General features: G+C 48.1%; 1 protein-coding gene across 1 annotated transcript in view; it reads left to right on the forward strand.

Annotated features, from left to right (window-relative positions):
* Positions 1–6,731, forward strand: part of LOC123458781 (kinesin-like protein KIF19) — a 92,333-nt gene extending 85,602 nt beyond the window's left edge. The window contains exons 19-20 of the mRNA XM_045144137.1: positions 3,213–3,320; positions 6,631–6,731. Of these exons, the coding sequence (XP_045000072.1) occupies positions 3,213–3,320; positions 6,631–6,731 (209 nt within the window). The remainder of the gene's footprint in view (positions 1–3,212; positions 3,321–6,630) is intronic.
* The last annotated feature ends 16,251 nt before the right edge of the window (positions 6,732–22,982 follow it).

Below are 22,982 nucleotides of genomic sequence, written 5' to 3' on the forward strand. Positions count from 1 at the left end.
TCTCAGTCCCTCATTTGTGAATTCTAGACAAGCATGCATACTTAAGATATGCCAACAAAGCAGGACTGTGGGGCTATTTTTCCCAAACTTAAACCGTTTAAAAACACTCAGCTAGCCCTGATGGCACATACCTGTCATCCTGCCTACTTGGATGATGACGCAGTAAAATAAAAAGCTCAAGGCCTGGTGCTGTGGAGATGGTTCAGTGGTTAAAGGCACTTGCTTCCAAAGTCTGTCTGTCTAGGTTAATTCCCTAGTACCCACATAAAGCCAGATGCACAAAGTGGCACATGTGTCTGGAGTTTGTTTGCAGTCAGAAGGCCCTGGCATATTCATTGTCAATATCCCTCTCTTTCTCTGTGCTTGCAAATAAATAAATGATTTTAAATTCAAGGTCTGGGGCTGGAGAGATGGCTTAGCGGTTAAGGCACTTGCCTGCAAAGCCAAAGGACCCAGGTTCAATTCCCCAGGACCCACATAAAGTCAGATGCACAAGGTGGCATATGTGTCCAGAGTTCCTTTGCAGTGGCTGGAGGTCCTGGCATGCCCATTCTCTCTACCTGCCTTTTTCTCTCTCTTTCAAATAAATAAAAATAAAGTATTAAGGAAAAAAAAGGAAGCCGGGTGTGGTGGTTCGTGCCTTTAATCCCAGCACTCGGGAGGCAGAGGTAGGAGGATAGCCTTGAGTTTAAGGCCACCCTGAGCTTCATAGTAAATTCCAGGTCAGCTTGGGCTACAGTGAAACCCTACCTTGAAAATAAAAAAATTTCGAGGTCTGGGGATGTAGCTCAATGCTCGTGTGTAGCATGAGGCCCTGGGTTCCATCCCAGTGACACACACACACACACACACACACACGAAGTAAAAGAAAGTGTTCAAGACCTGTCCATATTACAAAGCAAGTTAAAGCTAGATTGAGAAACTTAGTAAGACCCACACTCAAAATGAAAAAAAGAGCCAGGCATGGTGGTACACGCCTTTAATCCCAGCACTTGGGAAACAGAGGTAGGAGGATCGCCGTGAGTTCAAGGCCACCCTGAGACTACACAGTGAATTCCAGGTCAGCCTGGGCTAGAGTGAGACCCTACGTTGAAAAACCAAAAAATGAAAAAATAATAAGAAATTTTAGGGGCTGAAGAGATGGCTTAGCGGTTAAGCGCTTGCCTGTGAAGCCTAAGGACCCCAGTTCGAGGCTCGGTTCCCCAGGTCCCACATTAGCCAGATGCACAAGGGGGCGCACGCGTCTGGAGTCTGTTTGCAGTGGCTGGAAGCCCTGGCGTGCCCATTCTCTCTCTCTCCCTCTATCTGTCTTTCTCTCTGTGTCTGTCGCTCTCAAATAAATAAATAAAAATTGAACAAGAAATTTAAAAAAGGGACTGGGGGGGGCTGGAGAGATGGCTTAGTGGTTAAGGTGCTTGCCTGCAAAGCCTAAGGATTGACTCTCTAGATCTCATGGAAGCCAGACGCACAAAGGTGAGACAAGTGCAAGGTTGCACATGCCCACTAGGTGGCGCAAGCATCTGGAGTTTGATTTCAGAGCGCTGAGGCCCTGGTGTGCCAATTCTCTCTCGCACTCTCTAAAATAAATAAATAAGTAAAAATTTAAAAAGAGACTTGGGGATATAGCTCAATCGTAGAACACTTACCTAGCATGCTATAGTCCCTAGACTCCATCCTCAGTACTGCAAGTAAATAAATAAATAATATGTAATGAATAATACTTGCTTTTGATTTTTGTTTTTTCGAGGTAGGGTCTCACTCTAGTCCAGGCTGACATGGAATTCACCATGTAGTCTCAGAGTGGCTTCAAACTCATGGTGATCCTCCTATCTCTGCCTCCCTAATGCTGGGATTAAAGGTGTGCGCCACCACACCTGGCATATAATTTTTTTTTATATTTTGGTTTATTTATTTTATTTTATTTAGTTATTTGAGAGTGACAGACAGAGAGGGAAAGAGGTAGAGAGAGAGAGAGAATGGGCACACCAGGGGCTCCAGCCACTGCAAACAAACTCCAGACTCGTGCACCTCCTTGTGCATCTGACTAATGTGGGTCCTGAGGAATTAATTGAGTCTTGGACCGGGGTCCTTAGGCTTCACAGGCAAGCGCTTAACTGCTAAGCCATCTCTCCAGCCCAATTTTGTTTTTTTTTTTTTTGAGGTAGAGTTTCACTGTAGCCCACTATGTAGTCTCACTTACCCCGGCTTGGTGGTACACACCTTTAATCCCAGCACTTGGGAGGCTGAGTTAGGAGGATCACTGTGAATCAAGGCCAGCCTGATACTACATAGTGAATTACAGGTCAAAAGAATGACCTTTAGCCAGGTGTGGTGGTGCACGCCTTTAATCTCAGCACTTGGGAGGCAGAGGTAGGAGGATCACCGTGAGTTCAAGGCCACCCTGAGACTCCATAGTGAATTCCAGGTCAGCCTGGGCTAGAGTGAGACCCTACCTTGGAAAAAAAAAAAAGAATGGTCTTTAAAAGGTCATTTAATATATATATTTTATTTATTTGGGCCAAGAGATGGCTTAGTGGTTAAGCGCTTGCCTGTGAAGCCTAAGGACCCCAGTTTGAAGCTTGATTCCCCAGGACCCACATAAGCCAGATGTACAAGGTGGCTTATGCATCTGGAATTCATTTGCAGTGGCTGGAGGTCCTGGCATGCCCATCCTCTCTTTCTCTTTCTGCCTCTTTCTCTCTTTGTTGCTCTTAAATAAATAGATAAATAAAAATAAACAAAAAAATGTTTTAAAATATGTATTTTATTTATTTGAGAGAAAGAGAGAGAGAGAGAGCATGCACCAATTTGGCCAGCTTGCCCAGTGTACTCTCCTGTGTCCTCCTGCCCAGCGCTGGGATTACAGGTGCACACTGCCATGTCTGGCATTTACGTGGGTGCTGGGGATCAAAACTAAGGTCCAGCTGGGTGTGGTGGTGCATACCTTTAGTCTCAGCACTTGGGAGGCAGAGGCAGGAGGATCACTGTGAGTTCGAGGCCAGCCTGAGACTAAATCCAGGTCTGTCTGAGCTGGAGTTTGACCCTACCTTGAAAAACCAACCAACCATACCAACCAACCCTAAGGTCCCCATGCTTGTGCAGTAAGCACTTTACCCACTGAGCTATCTCCTCAGCCCTACTGTCCACTCTTTAGTTGTGTTTCTGGGCTCATCAGGTGGTTCCTACAGATAATATTTCCTTCCCGTCTTTAGATGAGAACACGCTCCAAGTGCCCGAGGTCAGCTTCACCTTTCCCAGCGCTGTGTGGCGGGGCAGCACATCCACCAGCCACCCGCCCCTCCTTCCCCGTGACTTCCGAGGTCAGTGGCTGCCCCCCATACCACTACCACCATCACCCCACTTCCATCCTGCTGACTTCCAGCGCTTGCATGTCTCAGCTGTGGGAATTAGTGGAGGAACAGCCGCTGTGGCCAATGCAGCACCAACGCTGTCCAGGCCTTGCCTCTTTGCAGGCTATATACCTACCGTCTGGAGTACTCCAGTACTCTCAGAGGACAGGGACTTGTGAACGACCTGGGCAGTGTGAGGAGAGCCAGGACTTGAACTTGGCATTTCTCCCTCCCTCCCTCCCTCCCTTTCTCTCTCTCTCTCTCTCTCTCTCTCTCACTGGGCTACAGTGTGTGTGTGTGTTTAATTTTTAGAGAGAGAGAATTGGTGCTCTGGGGCCTCAGCCACTGATATTGAATGCCAGATGCTTGCGTCACCTAGTGGCATGTGTGACCTTGCACTTGCCTCACCTTTGTGTGTCTAGCTGACATGGAATCTAGAGAGTTGAACATGGGTCCTTAGGCTTCGCAGGCAAGCACCTTAACCACTAAGCCATCTCTCCAGCTCTAGTTTGTTTTTGCTCTACTGGTTGGAAGGAGATAGTGGGGATCAAGTTGCTTCTTCCTACCTCATCATCTCAAGGGCTGGAATTAAAGGCATGCACAACCACACACAGCTCAACCTGGCCCTGTTTTTTGTTTTTAATTTATTTATTTGTTGGAGAGAAAGAGGCAGATAGAAAATGGGTGTGCTGGGGCCTCCAACCACTGCAAATGGACTCCAGACATATGTGCCACCTTGTGCATCTGGCTTTACGTGGGTACTGAGGAATCGAAACTGGGTCCTTTGGCTTTGCTGGGCTAGAGTGAAACTCTACCTCAAAAAAGCATTATTATTTAAATTTAGCTATCTATAAATAATAACTCCAATTTACAATCTAGGGTAATACTTTCCCCAGAAACATGTCATATCTATGCAGCCCGGGCTGACCTGGAGTTCACTGTCCTGCCTCAGCCTCCTGAGTGCTGGAATGAGCAGCACACGCCCTATCAAGCTTCTTGGATGTAACTGCAAATCTCCTGGCTACATTTTAGGCAAAAGGAAGAAAGTCAAATTTGTTTAAATAATAATTTTTTTTTTTGAGGCAAGATCTCACTGTAGCCCAGGTTGATCTGAAACTTACTCTGTAGCCCAGGCTGGCCTTGAACTCACAGCAGTCTTCTCATCTCAGCCTCTAGAGTGCTAGGATCAAAGGCATGAGCCACCATGCCTAGCTTTACCTGTGTGTGTGGGGGGGGGGGGGGGGTTCCTCGCTCTATATTTAATGAGCATAATGAGAGATGTCACTAGGAAGCTCACGGGAGTCTCACAGTAGCACCACTTCTCAGTGGTATGCACACCTGCCTTCCATCTTTCCTCCCTCCCTTCCTCTCTCCTTCTTTCCTCTCTGCCTTCCTCACTCCTTCACTCTTCTCTTTCTCTCTCCTCTGCTCTTTGACAAGGTCTTCCTCAGCCTCCTGAGCACAGGGTTAACAGCTTTTCAGTGCCACACCCAGCTCACCCTGGCCCATACATTCAAAATCAGTTTTGTTGCTTTTGCGTAATTGAGAAAGACTGCCCACAAAGGCTGCTACCAAGACAACTGCACTGCTGGGCACATTCCCTAGCTGCAGGGAAGAAGAGCCTGCCATCCTGTGCCAGCCCAGGGTCCCAGCACTGGGTGCTCAGCATGTCACCTGGTCCCTCCTTTTTGCTTTCCTGTCTTCATTGTTTGCTTTTTTTTCTCCAAGATTGGTCTCACTCTGGCCAGGCTGATCTGGAATTCACTATGGAGTCTCAGGGTGGCCTCGAACTCACAGCAATCCTCCTACCTCTGCCTCCTGAGTGCTGGGATTAAAGGCGTGCACCACCACGTCCGGCTCATTTTTTACTTTTATGTCTTGAGGCAAGAAGGGTGCTGACATGTGCTGTCACAGGAAGCTTTTCCCCTGGGGAGACATAGACACATATCTTCACCCCAAATAGGGCTCAGACGGCAGACCAAAAAGTATGATTATACAAGCACTGGTGTGGTGAACCAGTGAGTTAATCAGGGAGGGGGGTCACTTACAAAGCATGAAGAGGGGTTACTTACCGGAACATGGGACCCCCCAAACAGCCACTTTGATGGAGACTCCTGCATCAGAATTACTCCTTGGATGCTCCTCCCTCAGCCTCAGGGGGAGGGCTTCCTTACAGAGCATGGGGACCCCTGAGCAGCCACACCACGGAGAAGTCTCCCTCCTCCCCAAATGACAACTTCTGGTGGCAGCTTCTAGAAGTTCCTCATCCCAGTCCAGAAGTGTGAGACCACAGAGAAAGCACTTATGTGGGGCTCACTATGGTCACCCCTTGGGATGCTCCTCCCTGGTGAGGGCTTGCTTACAGAGCATGGAGACGTCAAAGAAACCAGCTTTGGAGCTCGTTGCTCACAGATGTTTCACTCTATAGACTCTGTCTCCCCCTTGAGGGCATTATTGTATAGCACTGGCAAAGAGGGGTGCCTAAATCTCAGGGGTGTGTGTGGGGGAGTGTCTGGTGAACCTTCCCACACCTTCTCTTGTGAGCTGACCCAGCTGCTTTGGGTAAAGCTGGCAATAGCTGTTAACACTTTTCAAGGCATACAACAGTTGCTAAACCCCAGCCGTGGGATTGGCCATGTTAGCGTTATCCTCACCCCAAATTGGGGAAGCCAGAGCTGGCCAAGGACCACAAGCTCCCGCTGGCATTCTTGGGCCCATCTGTCACCTCCTGAGCCACCTCATAACCAACCCATTGGGAGGAATGGGGTCAACTATCCACGGACTTGAGGACTATCCAGACCATGAGGGAAAGCGGGCCTGAGTGTGGGAGGGTCTTCTGTTGGCGCTGTTTATGTTGTGACACATTCCCTCCCCGCCCCCCATGTTGCGTTTGGGTGCTGTGACAGCACCAGTCAGTTTCAACACTGTGTCTTAGGAAGAGCCCACAGAGACCCCTCCCATCCTTGTCACATCTGGATGGAGTTGCTGGGCATGGCACCACAGGATGGCAGTGGCTTTGAGAGGGTCCGGGGTGTTGGCAGGAGGAGCGGAAACCACATTAGACTTAGGAGGTTGGAGAGGAAGGTCCTGGAAAGCTCAGATGAGCCCTGGGCCAGAAGAAGAATGGTGCCAGCCTCCTGTCCCAAGGGAGGGTCCAGGCTCTGTAGGGGTTGGGTTGTGTATGGCCATGGCTCAGGGGAAGGTCACGTGGCAGGTGATCCCTGGCTTTGCTTGGGTTCTTCTGGACCACAGACTGAAACCTCCCATCTGTCTACCCCAGGATCTACAGGCAGTGGAAGCTGGCATCATAGCCCTCTGCCCCCCAGCAACCCCCACAAGCCACAGGGGGGCAGCGCCAAGAGACCAAGACAACCCAAGTAGATGGTGGCAGCAGGCAGACGCCCACGTGGGAGGTCAGAGGTGCCCCAGTGCTGGACTGGAGACACAGGGCCCTGGCTTGGGTCCGCGTGCCAGACCCGGGGACTGTCGCACATTCCTAAGGAGAACTGCCATGGAGTGATCACAGGCCCTCTCTCTCGGCTTTCCATAATTTAGGAGGCTCTTACTTGGACCATGCCACATCCTAGTATCTGCTGTGGGACTCTGATGGCCACCCACAGCTCAGGTCCAAGTTTCAGAGAGGCACCTAGGGAGGCCTGAGTAGCCTTAGGCTGGGTAGAGGAATGTGTCCCTGTCACCATCCTCTACCAGCCTGCAGCATGGCCTCCTGGGTGAGCTGGCATCAGGGAAGACAAAAACCGGTTTCATTCCTGTCCCCTGGGCTTCCCACCAAGTTCACAGAAACCTCCTGACCTCTCAGCCACACAGAGGTGAGAGCGCTGCCCATGCAGAAGAATGGAGAATGGCCAAAATCCTCGCCCAGAAGCCAGTAGCCTGGAGTGTACGCAGGAAGGGCCCAGGGGCTTTGGAGGGTCTGTCAGTTTTCACCAGAAAAACAAAACTGCACAGAAAACTCAACTCGATGGGGCTGAGGAGATGGCTCAGTGGGTAAGAGCTCTTACTGCACATGTATGAAGGCCAGAGACCATCTGAGCTCAAATCCTAGCACCCAGGAAAACACTGGGCAAGAGGCCACGTAGCGTTATGACCCGTCCTATGGGAGATGGACAATGGAGAACTGGTGCAAAATGGCAGCTCCAGGGCAATGAGAGACTGCCTCAAGGAAACAGGTGGATGAATGTACAAAGGGGGACAGCCAGTATTCTTCTCTGGCCTCCGCATGTGTACACACATGCATATACCACACATATGGTACATCACACACGCACATGCACACACACACAAATTAAGTCCCATGCCGTGGAGAGACTGGCCATTGCTTTGTCTGGTTGTTTGTTAAGACAGGCTCTCACTCTGTAGCTTGGCCTGGAACTCTCAATCCTCCTGTCTCAGGCCCCTGAGTATTGGGATGACAGGCCTGTGACACCTTTTCCAGCACCTTTGTCCTTTATCAAAATATGGACCTTGGGGATGAAGAGATGACTTAGTGGTTAAGGTGCTTGCCTGCAAAGCCAAAGGACCGAGGTTGGATTCCCCAGAACCCGTGAAAGCCAGATACACATGGAGGTGCATGTGTCTGGAGTTAGTTTGCAGTGGCTAGAGGCCCTGGTGTGCCCATTCTTTCTTTCTCTCTGTCTCTCTCTCATAAATGAATGAATGAATAATAAATAAATAAATATTTTTTTAAAGTAGGCCTTGGACTGGAGAGATGGCTCAACAGTTAAGGTACTTGCCTACAAAGCCTAATGACCTGGGTTGGATTCCCTAGTGCCCCCATTTTGCAGTGGCTAGAGGGCCTGGCATGCCTATTCTGTCTCTCTCTCTCTCTCAGTGCAGATAAATAAATATATATACATGTATATATATATTGCACTTTAATGTGGGCCTTATAATGAAGGCAGTGCTAAGAGAGAAATTTATAGCTTTAAGCACCTATATTAAGAAATTAGAGGGCTGGAGAGATGGCTTAGTGGTTAAGCGTTTGCCTGTGAAGCCTAAGGACCCTGGTTCGAGGCTCGATTCCCCAGGACCCACGTTAGCCAGATGCACAAGGGGTCACGTGTCTGCAGTTCATTTGCAGTGGCTGGAGGCCCTGGCATGCCCATTCTCTCTCTTTCTCTGTCACTTTCAAATAAATAAATAAACATAAAACAAAAAAAATTAAAAAAAAAAAAAGAAAGAAATTAGAGGGCTGGAGCAGTTAAGGCACTTGCCTGCAAAGCCAAAGGATCCCGGTTTGATTCCCCGGGACCCACGTCAGATGCACAAGGAGGTGCATGCATCTGGAGTTCATTTGCAGCAGCTGGATGCCCTGGCACACCCATTCTCCCCCTCCCCCCGCCTCTTTCTGTCTCTTTTTTTTTTAAATTTTTATTTATTTATTTGAGAGCGACAGACACAGAGAGAAAGACAGATAGAGGGAGAGAGAGAGAATGGGCGCGCCAGGGCTTCCAGCCTCTGCAAACGAACTCCAGACGCATGCGCCCCCTTGTGCATTTGGCTAACGTGGGACCTGGGAAACCGAGCCTCGAACCAGGGTCCTTAGGCTTCACAGGCAAGCGCTTAACCGCTAAGCCATCTCTCCAGGCCCTCTTTCTGTCTCTTAAATAAATAAATAAACTATATTTTTTTAAAAAAAATTGCCAGGCGTGGTGGCGCACGCCTTTAATCCCAGCACTTGGGAGGCAGAGGTAGGAGGATCGCCATGAGTTCGAGGCCACCCTGAGACTCCATAGTGAATTCCAGGTCAGCCTGGGCTAGAGTGAAACCTTACCTCGAAAAACCAAAAAATAAAAAAATAAATTAGAAAGGTCACAAGTAAATAATTTAATGCTTCACCTTAAGGCCTTGGAAAAAGGAGAAAAAAAGGCAAACCAAAAACCAGTAGATGGGAAGAAATAATAAAGATTAGGGCAGAAATTAATGAAATAGGAACCAAAAAAGAATCTGAAGAATCAGTGAGACAAATAGTTGGTTCTTTGAAATGATATACAAGACTGATAAACCCTTAGCAAATTGGACCAAGAGAAAAGAGATACAAATTAATAAAATTAGAGATGAAGAGCTGGAGGGATGGCTTAGTGGTTAAGGCATTTGCCTGCAAAGCCAAAGGACCCAGGTTTGATTCCCCAGGACCCACATTAGCTAGATGCACAAGGGGGTGCATGCATCTGGAGTTCATTTGCTGTGGCTGGAGGCCTTGGCGGGCCCATTCTTTCCCCCCCTTTTCTGTCAAATAAATAAAAATATTTTTGAAAAATTAGAGATGAAAAAGACACCATCACAACAGATACCAGAGAAATTAAAAAATCATAGGGACATACTATAAGAACATACACTCCAGTAAGTTTGAGAATCTGAAAGAAATGAATGATTTCCTTGATTTATATGACCTATCTAAATTAAATCAAGATGAGATTAACCACTTAAATAGACCTATAACAAGTATGGAGATCCAAGCAGTTGTAAAATTTTCCCCGGGCTGGAGAGATGGCTTAGCAGTGAAGGCGCTTGCCTGGAAAGCCAAAGGATCCTGGTTCGATTCTCCATAACCCACATAAGCCAGATGCATGAGGGCACATGCGTCTGGAGTATATTTGTAGTGGCTGGATGCCCTGGTGCACCCATTCTCTCTCTCTCTCTCTCCCTCTTTCCCTCTCTCAAATAAATAAATAAAAATAAGATAGAAAAAATAAAAGACTGATTGAGACAGGGAAGGGGTATGAAGGAGTGTGGGGCTTCAAAGGGGAAAGTGGGGGGAAGGAGGCCATTACCATGGGTTATTATCTACAGTTATGGAAGTTGTCAATAAAAATAAATAATACATTAAAATGCAGCCTCTACTCCATGCTCCCTGGGGTCAAAGCCCTCTCCCTATGGGTGGGCCTCTCTGTGTTGGAAACTATCAGGAAGCACATGAAATAAGGAGAGGCTCTGGGTAGACTGGCATCGGCCTCTCAGGGTCAGGATGAGGAGGCGGCATGGCAGTTCCTTTGCCCCAGTGGGAAGAGTCAGTCTCAGGGCTGCACATAGTTGGCACAGACCCCACAGCTGAACCCCACATTAGCTATTAGGGAAGATGGCTCAGGGCTTCCTCAAAGCCATTACCTTTCTGGAACTTCTCAAGTTCTATGGGGGCTTCTGTCTTGGGGGGGGGGGCTTGCTCCCTGCTTTGCTGTGATCTCTGTAGGCCCCCTCAGTGCCCGCCTCCCTTCTGGGATGAGGTGGGTGGAATTTGACTTTTCTACCTGGCTGCAAAACTCTGGGCTGAAGCCAGCCTGAGTCTTAGGTCCCAACTGTGACACTAAAAGTCCCTTAGATGAGGTGTGAGATGACATTAAGGTGAAGCACAGACGTTTTTATTTTAAAGACTTATCATGGGGTGGAGAGGTGGCTAAGTAGTTATGGCACTTGCCTGCAAAGTGTTCTGAGTTCCTGAGTTCAATTCCCCAGTACCCACATAAAGCCAGATGCACAAGGTGGCACAGCCACCTGGAGTTCGTATGCAGCGGCTAAAGGCCCTAGTGTGCCCATTCTGTCTGTCTCTCTTCTATCTCTCTCTCTGCTTGCAAATCAATTTTTAAAGATGTTTTAAAAGATTTATTGGGCCATCATGGTGGCTCATGCCTTTAATCCCAGCACTTGAGATGTCTTAGCAGTTAAGGCACATACCTGAGAACCCTAAAGACCCAGGTTTGATTCCCCCATGCCCACATAAGCCTGATGCACAAGTTGGCACATGCATCTGGAGTTCCTTTGCAATTGTTGGAGGACCTGGCATGCCTATTCTTTCTATCTGTGTCTTCCTCTCTATCTCTCTTGAATAAATAAAATATTTAAAAAACAACATTTATTGTGTGTTGGAAAAAATATATCACTATCCCACTGGATTCTTATTCTGAGCTTAAAAACAGAATGACTTCAAAGAAAAAAAAACCTCACTCTGTAACAATCCAAGTGGTCCTGGAATAAAGTAGCCTTCACCACCACCATGGTTTGGAAGTGTCTGAAAAGCAGAACACACAGCTTCCCCTGTGTCTTATTTGGGAGCTGAGTTTGGCTGCCAATTATAGCAACAAGTACAATAAAATGGCTTAAACAAAATAGGATGTATTTTCTTCTCCTCCTTCTTCTTCTTCTTCTTCTTCTTCTTCTTCTTCTTCTTCTTCTTCTTCTTCTTCTTCTTTTTTTTTTTTTTTCAAGGTAGGGTCTCACTCTAGCCCAGGCTGACCTGGAATTCACTATGGAGTCTCAGGGTGGCCTCAAATTCATGGTGATCCTCCTTCCATACTGGGATTAAAGGCATGCGCCACCATGCCTGGTTTTTTTTTGTTTGTTTGTTTTGTTTTCAAGGTAGGGTTTCACTCTAACCCAGGCTCACCTGGAATTTACTCTGTAGTCTCAGGGTGGCCTTGATCCTTACTTCTAAATTCTCTGCCACCACCAATAGAATCATGGACCAGGGAGAAAGGGAGAATGGGTACTGGGTGGGCACTTAGAGGTACCAGTCTGTTTGGCTCAGTTCTGAGGTCCCTCCCACACCATCTTCCTGTCTTTCCATTCTCTTCCCAGCTTTTTATTTTTTTACCTTTTTATTTTATTTTATTTTATTTATTTGCAAGGAGAGGAGAGAGAGAGAAGACAGACACAGAGAGAATGGGCATGCCAAGGCCTGTAGCCACTGCAAATGAACTCCAGATGCATATGCCCACTTGTGCATGTGGCTTACATAGGTCCTGGGGAATCGAACCTGGGTCCTTTGGCTTCGCAGGCAAGCGCCTTAACTGCTAAGCCATCTAACCAGCCCTTCCTTTCCCTATCTTTCTTGAAGCTTGGGTTGATCACAGCCATCCACACAAAGCTCAAAGGGACTATCCTTCTCTCTGGCCGGCAGTGTGCCGCCTCCCCTGGCTCTGTGCTCTGGGGCGATCATGGCCACACTGCTGGGTTGGCGGCGGCCCTTTCAGTCTGGACTCCTGTGGGGGTGGAGCCTCATCTATAAGTGGGGCTGCCAGTCTCAGGTGCAGAATGACCAGTGTAGGGCAGGAGAGATGTCTAAGTGGTTAAGGTGCTTGCCTGCGAAGCCTAAGGACCCAGGTTCAATTCAATTTCCCAGAATTAGTGTAAACCAGATGATGGTGACCCATGCATCTGGAATTTGTTTGCTGTGGCTAGAGGCCCTGGCGTGCCCATTCTCTCCCTCTCTCTCTCTCTCTCTCTCTCTCTCCCTCTCTCTCTCTCATAAATAGCAATTTTTTTTTCCCAAAAAAAGAATCACCAGAAGCCACCATGGTGGCGCATGCCTTTAATCCCAGCACTCAGGAGGCAAAGGTAGGAGGATCGCCATGAGTTCGAGGCCACTCTGAGACTAGAGAGTGAATTCCAGGTCAGCCTGAGCTAGAGCGGGACCCTACCTAGAAAAACAAAAACAAACAAACAAAAATCACCAGGTGAAGTGATCCTAGACCAGGTCCTAGCATAGTTGTTCAGCGTCATCTGCTATGACTATCAAAGGTCATTTGTCACCTCATCACCACTCTTGTTGACGCAAAACTAGCTACAGGATGAGCATGGCTCATGGCAGCCGTTTCACGCGGATCAGTGTGGTGCTCAGAGGCCCTGGTTGGCTCTGCAGAGGCCCAGGAGATCTCTCCTTGAAAAGCTATCATCACAAACACTTTCCCTCCTTTAGCTCATTGTGGTCATGGCCCTTGGTGGCTATGATTAGGGTGGACTTAACTTAGTTTTAGAGACAGGATCTAAGATTCTGACAGGCTTGGAACTTGCCAAGGCAACCTAAGTCAGAGTGGGCTTGACCTGTGGTCATGCTGGGCCTTCAGAGCAGCCCTAAGAGCTAGGACCCCCTTTCTTCTTCTGTACCCCTGAGGAACTGGGAGTGAGTCACTCTGCCGTGTCACCTTGACAGCCTCCTAAGAGAGATTGGCCAAGCCCTGGAAGCCTCCTTGGTCTGCTGAATCTTGTTTAAAGTGAGCTGCCATCGTGACAAGACCCAGGAACTGCCTATAGCTCAGCCAGCTATTCCACTGACACTTTCCCTTCCCCAATTCCGAGCCCTCCTTTCCTTTTTTTTCTTATCTTTTCTTTTTTCTTTCTACCTTCCTTCCTTCCTTTCTTTTCTGTGGTTCTGGGAATCAAGCCCAAAGCCCTCTGTATGATAGGCCAACCCCTCACTGGGAGATTAGAGGCAGGAGCTCTGACACTGAGTCATGTCCTTAGCCCCTCACTGGGGGATTCTAGGCAGGAGCTCTACCACTGAGCCACGCCCCCAGCCCTCACTGGGGGATTCTAGGCAGGTGTTCTATTGCAGAATTGAGGAGGGTCAGATAGCTCTTTTAGGCAATAGGGGTGACTGGACTCCTTAAAGTAAGAAACAAATGTATTTGGGCCTGTACCTGCAGTCTGCACTTGCTAGAGATCAAAGGGTGCTTTGTATTCTTATCTCTTGCCTAAAGGAGATCTGTTTTTCCACAAACAGCCTGGGCCCCTCCAAATCGGGAAGTCCCCCTTCCTAATCCTGACATTGTGGTTGGTCAGGTTCAGCCCCCAGAATTTGGCAGGACGGCTGGCCTCTTCCTGAGACAGCCCCTAGCGCAGACCATCAGCCCTCACTCTGGTTCACCTGACCTGGAAGGCAGGGCATACCACCATAGGGTATGAGTATGTCTGCCAGGGGAGGGCAAGGTCTCTGCGCTGCCTGACCTCTCCTGAACCTCCAGCTTCTGAAGAGATTCTCTTCACGGCCCGACTGGGCGGAGCCAGGGGAGAGCCCACCCTCGCCCTTACTTTCCTCACTGGCTCTTTCTCCCCAGGGTAGGAGCTTGGGTGCCCTCTTTTCTGCCCGCTCTCTGGATTTTCCAGGCCCAGCACGTGGGCTCTCAGACACATGGGCGTGTTCACTCTCCTTTCCTTGGCTCTGAACTTCCCTCTATAAACATGATAACTTATCCTTCTCAGTCTTACTCAATTCTTTGATTACAATTAGACACGAACCTAGGCTTGGGGTTCAAGGACTTTCTGAACCCCCAGCACCTTGTTAGGGAACTGTATCCGTATTTCCTGTCCATATGTGGTCGTGGTCTCTCCGCACTCGGAACGTGGAAGGCTGGGTTTCCACCCAGGTTAGAGTGTCTCTCCCTGAGCCCAGGCCCACTATTGCATGACCTTTTCCCTGGACAGATGTAAGCAAATGCCTGTTTCCTCTAGATAGGGCACCAACAACAGAGCAATGATTCCACCATCCTCTGGCTTGTTGAGCCAGTGAGTTTTAATGGGCTTACTGACAGACCACGGGCAAGGAAGCCCTTAAGGGGCACACATGGGTGACCCCAGAGCCGGCGCATTGCTGACAAGTCTTTCCCCAGCATAGATGAGGAATGACCCACAGCTGCATAGATGATGTACCCCACTTTGCACATGCACTACATATGTTCTGAGACCACATGCAGCTGGGGGAGGATTACATACAATGAGCTTGGCGGTGCAGGGGTAGCGGCCGAGGTCTCGGGTGAGGATCTGATGATACTGCGCCCACCTAAGAGGCCATGACCACAGGCCCATCTCGATGGTCTCCTGAGAGGGGTCATGGCTGCTCTGAAGAACAGGGTAATGGTGGATATGCTCAGAGGACAGTCATCTACAATACCCACCCTATCTTGACCTTCTCTGATCCACTGGGGACCTGGCTCAGTGGTCCCCCATCCCTCTTTCGGGTTCTTGTCATCTGCAGATAAAATGTAGCCTTTAGTCACTGGCCCTTTCTGCTATTCTAAGGAGGAGAAGAGTGGATTTGGAGGTGGAGAGATCAAAAGCCTGGGGTACGGGGCCAGGTGCAAAGAGTTGGGATGATCAGCCAAGGTCATCCTACCGCTGAGTGACAACGTCACTGTCCAGGCTCAGCTTCCTGCCATCCCTTGTTACCCAACAGCGCCCACAGGATGTTGGGACACAGACACTGTGGAGAGCTGACGAAGATGGGACGAGAACAATAGGCGCATCATATTCAGAAAGGTCTTCGCAGCCCTCACACAGACCACCAGCGTTTAAATGTGCACGCCTCCTCTTCTGCCTTCCTTTTCTTCTTTCTTTTTCTTTCTTTCTTTTTTTATTTCAAGGTAGGGACTCACTCTAGCTCAGGCTGACCTGGAATTCACTATGGAGTCTCAGGGTGGCCTCGAACTCACGGCAATCCGCCTACCTCTGCCTCCCGAGTGCTGGGATTAAAGGCGTGCGCCACCACGCCTGGCTTTCTTTTTTCTTTTTCTTTGAGGTAGGGTCCTACTCTGGCCCAGGCTGACCTGGAATTCACTATGGAGTCTCAGTGTGGCCTTGACTCACAGCGATCCTCCCACCTCTGCCTCCCAAGTGCTGGGGTTAAAGGCGTGCGCCACCATGCCCGGCCTTCCTTCCTTTTCTTACACAGCAACTGTGGACACAGAGGCAACAAGACAACCCCCACCTCAGCCTCTTCAGCGGCAACTGACACTTTCTGGTCTATTCTTACCAGAGCCAGTTAATTTCTGTCTTTCCTCTGTTGCAACCCTTATTATGAAACCAGAAACAGTCGAAGCCAGAGAGGACATAGAAACACGGTTATCTAAAACACCTGCGCCTTGGGGAGGTCACAGGCTTTGTACAGAGAAGGCAGAATGAGAAGATCTGGAGGTGTGCCTGCCTAGAATCCCTCAGTGAGGGGCTGGGGTTGTGTCTCAGTGGTAGAGCACTGCCTAGAATCCCCCAGTGAGGGGCTGGGGTGTGGCTCAGTGGTAGAGCTCCTGCCTAGACTCCTCCAGGGAGGGCCTGGGGAGTGGCTCAGTGGTAGAGTATTTGTCTAGAGTCTCCATTGAGAGATTATGGGCCTACCTGGGCAATAAAGCACTTGCCAGAAGAGTCCAAAGCCCTGGGCCCATTGTAGCACCACAAACAAATACCACCCACCCACACGGTTTCCACTGGGGAAACTTCAGGACACAGCCAGCTCCCAGTGACCCCTTCTGTCAGGTGTGCACGCTATTCAGAAGTCAGAGGACAGTTATGTAGCTCAGGCTCTGGAGCCCCAATTTGTATTTTGGCCCAATTCTGTCATTTATCCAACTGTGTGTCTTCCGCTTGTTAGACAGTTTCTCTGAGCCTCTGTTTCCTTACTTGGAAATAGGCCTATTATATGTAGCTACTTCCAAAGTAAATAAAAATGTTTCTGCACCTTGTTATTGTTAAGAAGTAGATTTTTTTTTTCAAGGTAGGGTTCTCACTCTGGCCCAGGCTGACCTAGCATCCACTATGTAGTCTTAGGCTGCCCTTGAAATCACAGCAATCTTCCTACCTCTGTCTCCAAAGTGCCCAGATTAAAACAGTGTGCCACCACACACCCGGCAGAAGTGGATTTTCAAAAACATTTTATTTATTTGTTTATTTGAGAGGGAGGGAGAGGGAGAAAGAGAGAATGGGCACGCCAGAGCCTCCGGCCACTGCAAACAAACTCCAGACACATGTGCCCCCTTGTGCAGCTGGCTTACATGGGTCCTGGAGAATCGAACCAGGGTCCTTGGGCTTTGCAGGCAAATTCTTTAACCGCTAAGCCATTTCCCCAGCCCCAGAAGTGAATGTTGAAAAAGTGAAATTAAAATACATAAAAGTAACCATGGGGGCTGGAGAGATGTCTTAGTGGTTAAGGCATTGCCTACAAAACCTAAGGACCCAGGTTCAATTCCCCAGTACCCACAAAAGCCAGATGCACAAGCTGGCTCATGCGTCTGGAGTTCATTTCCCCGTAGGCCGTCTCCAGTTGAGGTCTGTATAAACAATAGCATAAGGACATTCATTTTCAGGGTTTTGTGGGAATAGATTTCCTTTCCTTAGGTAGATATCTACAAGATGGCTTGTGGAATGATCAGGAAGGTGTGTGTTAGGACACTGCAGGGCAGAGCAGCTCTCCAAGGGCAATACCACCCTGCACTCCCACAGGCAGTGGAGTCCACCGGTATCTGCCACTTCACCTGCATTTGGTATTCCCAGAGTTTGATGTTTACATAAGCCACTCCAGTAGACAGACAATTGGAAATAATATTTAAGTATCCCAGGCGTTCTGCCACTGTCACCTAAAGTGCTGGGATTACAGGTGAGTGCCACCATGCCTGGTAGAAACAACATTTATTTATTTTATTTTATTTATTTATTTTTTTTTGAGGTAGGGTCTCACTCTAGCTCAGGCTGACCTGGAATTCACTCTGTATTCTCTGGGTAGCCTCAAACTCACGGCAATCCTCCTACTTCTGCCTCCCGAGTGCTGGGATTAAAGGCATGTGCCACCACACCCAGCCTGACATTTACTTATTATATGATTTTTAATACTCTTTCCTTCCTTCTTTTCCTTTCTTCCTCCCCCACGCTTTCTTTCTTTATTTTGAGGCAGGGTCTCACTCTAGCCCACACTGACTTGGAACTCATTCTGTAACCCCAAGTCTTGAAGTCATGGTGATTCTTCTACCTCAACCTTTGGAGTGCTAGGACTAAATGTCTGGCTTTTTAAAAAACAAAACAAAGCCGGGCGTGGTGGCGCACACCTTTAATCCCAGCACTTGGGAGGCAGAGGTAGGAGGATCACCGTGAGTTCGAGGCCACCCTGAGACTACATAGTGAATTCCAGGTCAGCCTGGGCTAGTGAGACCCTACCTCAAAAAACCAAAAAAAAAAAAAAAAAAAGAAAACATAATTTTAGAGGCTGGGGAGATGGCTTAGTAGTGGAAGGTACTTGCTTGCAAAGTCTCAGAGCCTGGGTTTGATACCCCAGTACTCAGGTAAAGCCAGATGCACAAAGTGGTACATGTGTCTGGAGTTTGTTGCAGCAACAGGAGGTCCTGGTGCACCCATTCTGTCTCTTTCCCTGTTCTCTCTCTTTCCCTAACTAAATATTTAAAAGTTTCAAACAATTTAAAATTAGTTTTTAAAAAATATTTATTTATTTCACAGAGAAAGATGGGGGAGAGAGAGAGAGAGAGAATGGGCACATCAGGGCCTCCAGTCACTGCAAACGAACTCCAGATGCAAGTACCCCTTGTGTATCTGCCTAATGTGAGTCTTGGGGAATCAAACCCAGGTCCTTTGGCTTTGCAGGCAAACTCCTTAACTGCTCAGCCATCCCTCCAGCCCCAAAATCAAATTTTTTTATTTAATTACTTGAGAGAAAGAATATGGGTGAGCCAGGGCCATGTACATTGCAAATCAACTCCAGATGCATATACCACTTTGTGCATGCAGCTTTACATTGAGTACTGGGGCATTGAACCTGAACCAGAAGGCTTTGTAAACAAGTGCCTTAAACCACTGAGCCATCTTTCTAGCCCTCTTTATTTATTTATTTATTTATTATTTTTTAATTTTTTTTTGAGGGAGGGTCTTACTCTAGCCCAGCTGACCTGGAATTCACTATGTAGTCTCAGGATGGCCTTGAACTTACAATGATTTTCCCACTTCTGCCTCCTGAGTGCTAAAATTAAAGGCATGCTCCAGTATGCCTGGCAATTTGTAAAATATAATTTATTTATTTGAGAGAGAGAGACAGAGAATAGGTGCACCAGGGCCTCCAGCTGCTGCAAACGAACTCCAGATGCATGCACCACCTTGTACATCTGGCTTTATGTGAGTGCTGGGGAATTGAACCTGGTCCTTAGGGTTTGCAGGCAAGCGTCTTTACTTTGTTTACTTTTTTTTTAATTTTTAGATAGGGTCTTGCTCTAGCCCAGGCTTACCTGGAATTCACTATATAGTCTCAGGCTGGCTTCCAACTCACACCAATCCTCCTACCTCCTGAATGCTGGGATTAAAAGCACCTAGCCTTTTTTTTTTTTTTTTTTTTAAATACATTGTCTTATGTAGCCCAAGTTTGCCTCACAATGTAGCCCAAGATGACCTGGAACTTTTTTAAAATTTAATTTTATTTATTTGAGAACAGAAAGAGGCAGAGGGGGGAGAGAGAGAGTGGACACACCAGGGCCTTCAACCGCTGTTAACGAACTCCAGACACATGCACCACCTTGTGCATCTGGTTTACATGGGTCCTGGGGAATCGAACCTGGGTCCTTTGGCTTCACAGGCAAGTGCCTTAACCACTAAGCAACCTCTCCAGCCCTGGAACTTATTTTTTGTTTGCGTGTGTGGTGTGCCTGTGTGTGCCCATTCATATATGTGGTCACATGTGTGTGCATACATATGGAGGCCAAAGAACAACCTTGGCTTTTATCCTTGGATGTACCCTCCATGTCTTGAGACATGATCTCCCTCTCTCTCTCTCTCATTGGTCTCAAGTTCAGCAATTAGGGTACACTACATCTCAGTGGGCCCCCAGGGATCCCCCTGTCATTGCCCCCCCCCCCAGTGTTGGCACTGAAGGCATGTGCCTCTATGCCTGGCTTTTTACGTGGGTTCTGAGGGTCAAACTCAGGTCCCCATGCTTACAAGGCAAGCACTTTACTGGTGACTGAGCCATCTTCCCAGCCCTTGACCTTGAACTTCTGATGCTCTTGCCTCTACCTCCTGGGAGTACAGGAATGCACTGTTGTGTGCTGGCTAGTAACTGAACCAGTCTTTGTGTATGCTAGGCAGGCACTCTGCCAACTAAAGCAGATCTCCGCTCTGGTACTTACCTTATAGATTGACTTGTGTCTTAAGAAAGAAAGGGGCTCTAACCCCCACTGACTTGGAATCCTTATTTGGACTCCAGTGATAATTCTATTTAAATAAGGTCATGTGGTGGCCCTAATTTAACCTGACTGGACCCTTACAAAAATAGAAAGCTGGCTGGGCAGTAGTGGAGCATGCCTTTAATCACAACACTCAGGAAGCAAAGGTAGGAGGCTCACCAAGTGTTTGAGGCCACCCTGAGACTACAGAGTGAATTCCAGGTCTGCCTGGACTAGAGTGAAACCTTACCTCGAAAAACCAAAACAAAAAAAGGAAATCCGGACACCCATGGGGATGCCCGTGGTTGGTCAGAGCAGGTCCACTAAATGCTGGGTACAATGACATCACCCACCTCCCCAATTTTTTTTAAGAATCCTGGTATTTTCTTTTTTTTAAAAAAATATTTCAGTGCTAGGGATGGGATACCTCCAGTGAGTTGTTGGCCAGGGAGATCCCAGATGCCCCCAAAACATTATAGGCCATTGCCGAGGCCCTTGGTTTCCCACCTGGAATAGATAGTAAGACCCTATTGCTGAAGACTCCACATACTTGGGCTGCAAGGCCACTGAGAAATCCTGCTGGAATTGAGCTGATAACCTCCTCCATCTAGACCAGCTGACAGAAAGCTAGAAGAAGCCATTCTACATGCAGTTCAATGGGAGAAAGATACACCACCAGTGAAGATACTCAACAGTGGACACTGCAAGCCTTATAATTGGCTAGCCAGGCCAAATGAGCCAACAGGTGCAATAGTGGCATGTCTGTCATGGTAGAAACCAACTGCCCTCTAATTGGACTGGAGGCCTGCTCCATGGGAGGAAACACATCCCTGATATTGAAAACTTAAAACAGGGGTAGTCATGAGCCCTAGGGGTGTAACATCAGCTGATGTCTGTAAAAATGTATATACTATGCTTATCAAACTGCCCAGTAAGCACTTCTCTTAATATTCATACCCTTATATTAACGCTACTCTCACTTTGAGTAGAGAATCTTCTCTTTTCAGATGGTAGTGACCTCAGGATGACTCAGAAGGTATCATAGTGCTGGAAAGAAGTGAAAGGAATGCTCAGTACTACAATATCTCGATCACACCTTCCAAGGCTCAGGGTCTAATGTGGAAGAGGTGGCGGAAAGAATGTAAGAGCCAAAGGAAGGGTAGGACTCCTTACAACATGCTCCTCCAGACACAAAATGGCCTGGATATCCATGACCTCACAGTGCCTGACACTACCTACACAAGACCATCATAAGAGGAGGAAAAGATCATGACATCAAAATAAAAGAGACTGATTGAGATGGGGATGGGATATGATGGAGAACGGAATTTCAAAGGGGAAAGTGTGGGGGGGAGGGTATTACCATGGGCTACTTTTTATAATCATGGAAATTGTTAATAAAAACTGAGAAAAATTTTAAAAAAGAATCCTGGTATTTTCTTTTTTAAAAAAATATTTTATTTTTATTTATTTATTTATTTGACAGAGAAAGAGGATGAGAGAGAGGGAGAGGGAAAGAGAGAATGGGTGCACCAGGGCCTCCAGCCACTGCAAATGAACTCCAGACATGTGTGCCCTCTTGTGCATCTGGCTAACGTGGGTCCTCGGGAATACGAACTTGGGTCCTTCGGCTTTGCAGGCAGACGCCTTAACCATTAAGCCATCCCTCCAGCCCCCAAGTTTAAATAGATACGGCTGATCCCAATTTTTGTAACCAATCCAGTAGAAAGGAAATGGGAAATAACATTTATGTAGCCCAGAATGACCTGGAACTTGCAATCCTGTTTCTGTCACCTAAGTGCTGAGATTATAGGTGAGTGTCATCATGCCTGGCGGAATAACTCCATAAATAAATAAATATATATATATATACACACACACACACACACACACATACAGATTAATATATTATTTATATATATAAAGTTTTTTGAGGTAGGGACTCGCTCTAGCTCAGGCTGACCTGGGATTCACTATGTAGTCTCAGGATGGCCTCAAACTCATGGCGATCCTCCTACCTCTGCCTCCCTAGTACTGGGATTAAAGGCGTGCACCACTATGCCTGGCACTTATTATATATTTGATACTTTCTTTTCTTTCTCTCCTCCCTTCCTACTTTTGAGACACCCTTTGCTCGTAGTCAGTCTGCTACAGGAGAAATCCTTTTTGGGGGGTGAATTTGCCACGGGAAATACGTCTTGCTTTGAGAAGCCTGTGGGAAAGGGCCAGTTGGAAGGGTAAATACTATTTGCTTTTTAGGTTTGTGTGGGGGGGTGGAGACAAGGTCTTTACGAAGTTGCCCAGGCTGACTTCGAACTTTCCATCTCCCTGCTTCAGCTTCCCGCGTGGGGTAAACAGGTGTGCACCATCAAGCTGGGCTCTAGCTAAGCCCTTGACACCGCGCGTGGTCTCATTTTGAGTCCCATAAACTCCCTGCCAGATCGTGTCGTTACCCGGTTATGGAGTTATCCTTTTAAACCTCAGAAAGGTTAAGCCACTTGCTGTAGGTCACAAGGCCACCCCAGTGCCCCAGTTTATGAGCTTCCCGATTTTCTGCCCGTGAGTCCCGGCTTACGGACAACCCCGGTAGACAGCAGGCACCGCACAAAGGCCGGAGGAAAACACAACAGCTTTGTTTCCACGCCAAGACTGCAAGCGACAACGCCGGAGAAAGCCCCGCCCCCAGCGCTCCTCCCTCTTAGTGGATTGGCTGATGTGTAAGGGGCGGGGCGTTCAGCGGCTGGTGGGCGGGGCCTGCCTCTGGCAGTAAATATCGCGCCACATGGCAGTGGTTAGCGGGCAGGGCCGGGGGTGAAAGGCGCAGGCGCGTTGCGGGCGGGCGCGGTCCCGGCCTCGACTTCTCGCGAGATGATGGAAGGGGGCGGGACTCCGGCGCCGGGGGCGGGGCTGCGCCCGA

Source organism: Jaculus jaculus, chromosome 2, assembly GCF_020740685.1.
Source record: "Jaculus jaculus isolate mJacJac1 chromosome 2, mJacJac1.mat.Y.cur, whole genome shotgun sequence".
Classification (NCBI taxonomy): Eukaryota; Metazoa; Chordata; class Mammalia; order Rodentia; family Dipodidae; genus Jaculus; species Jaculus jaculus.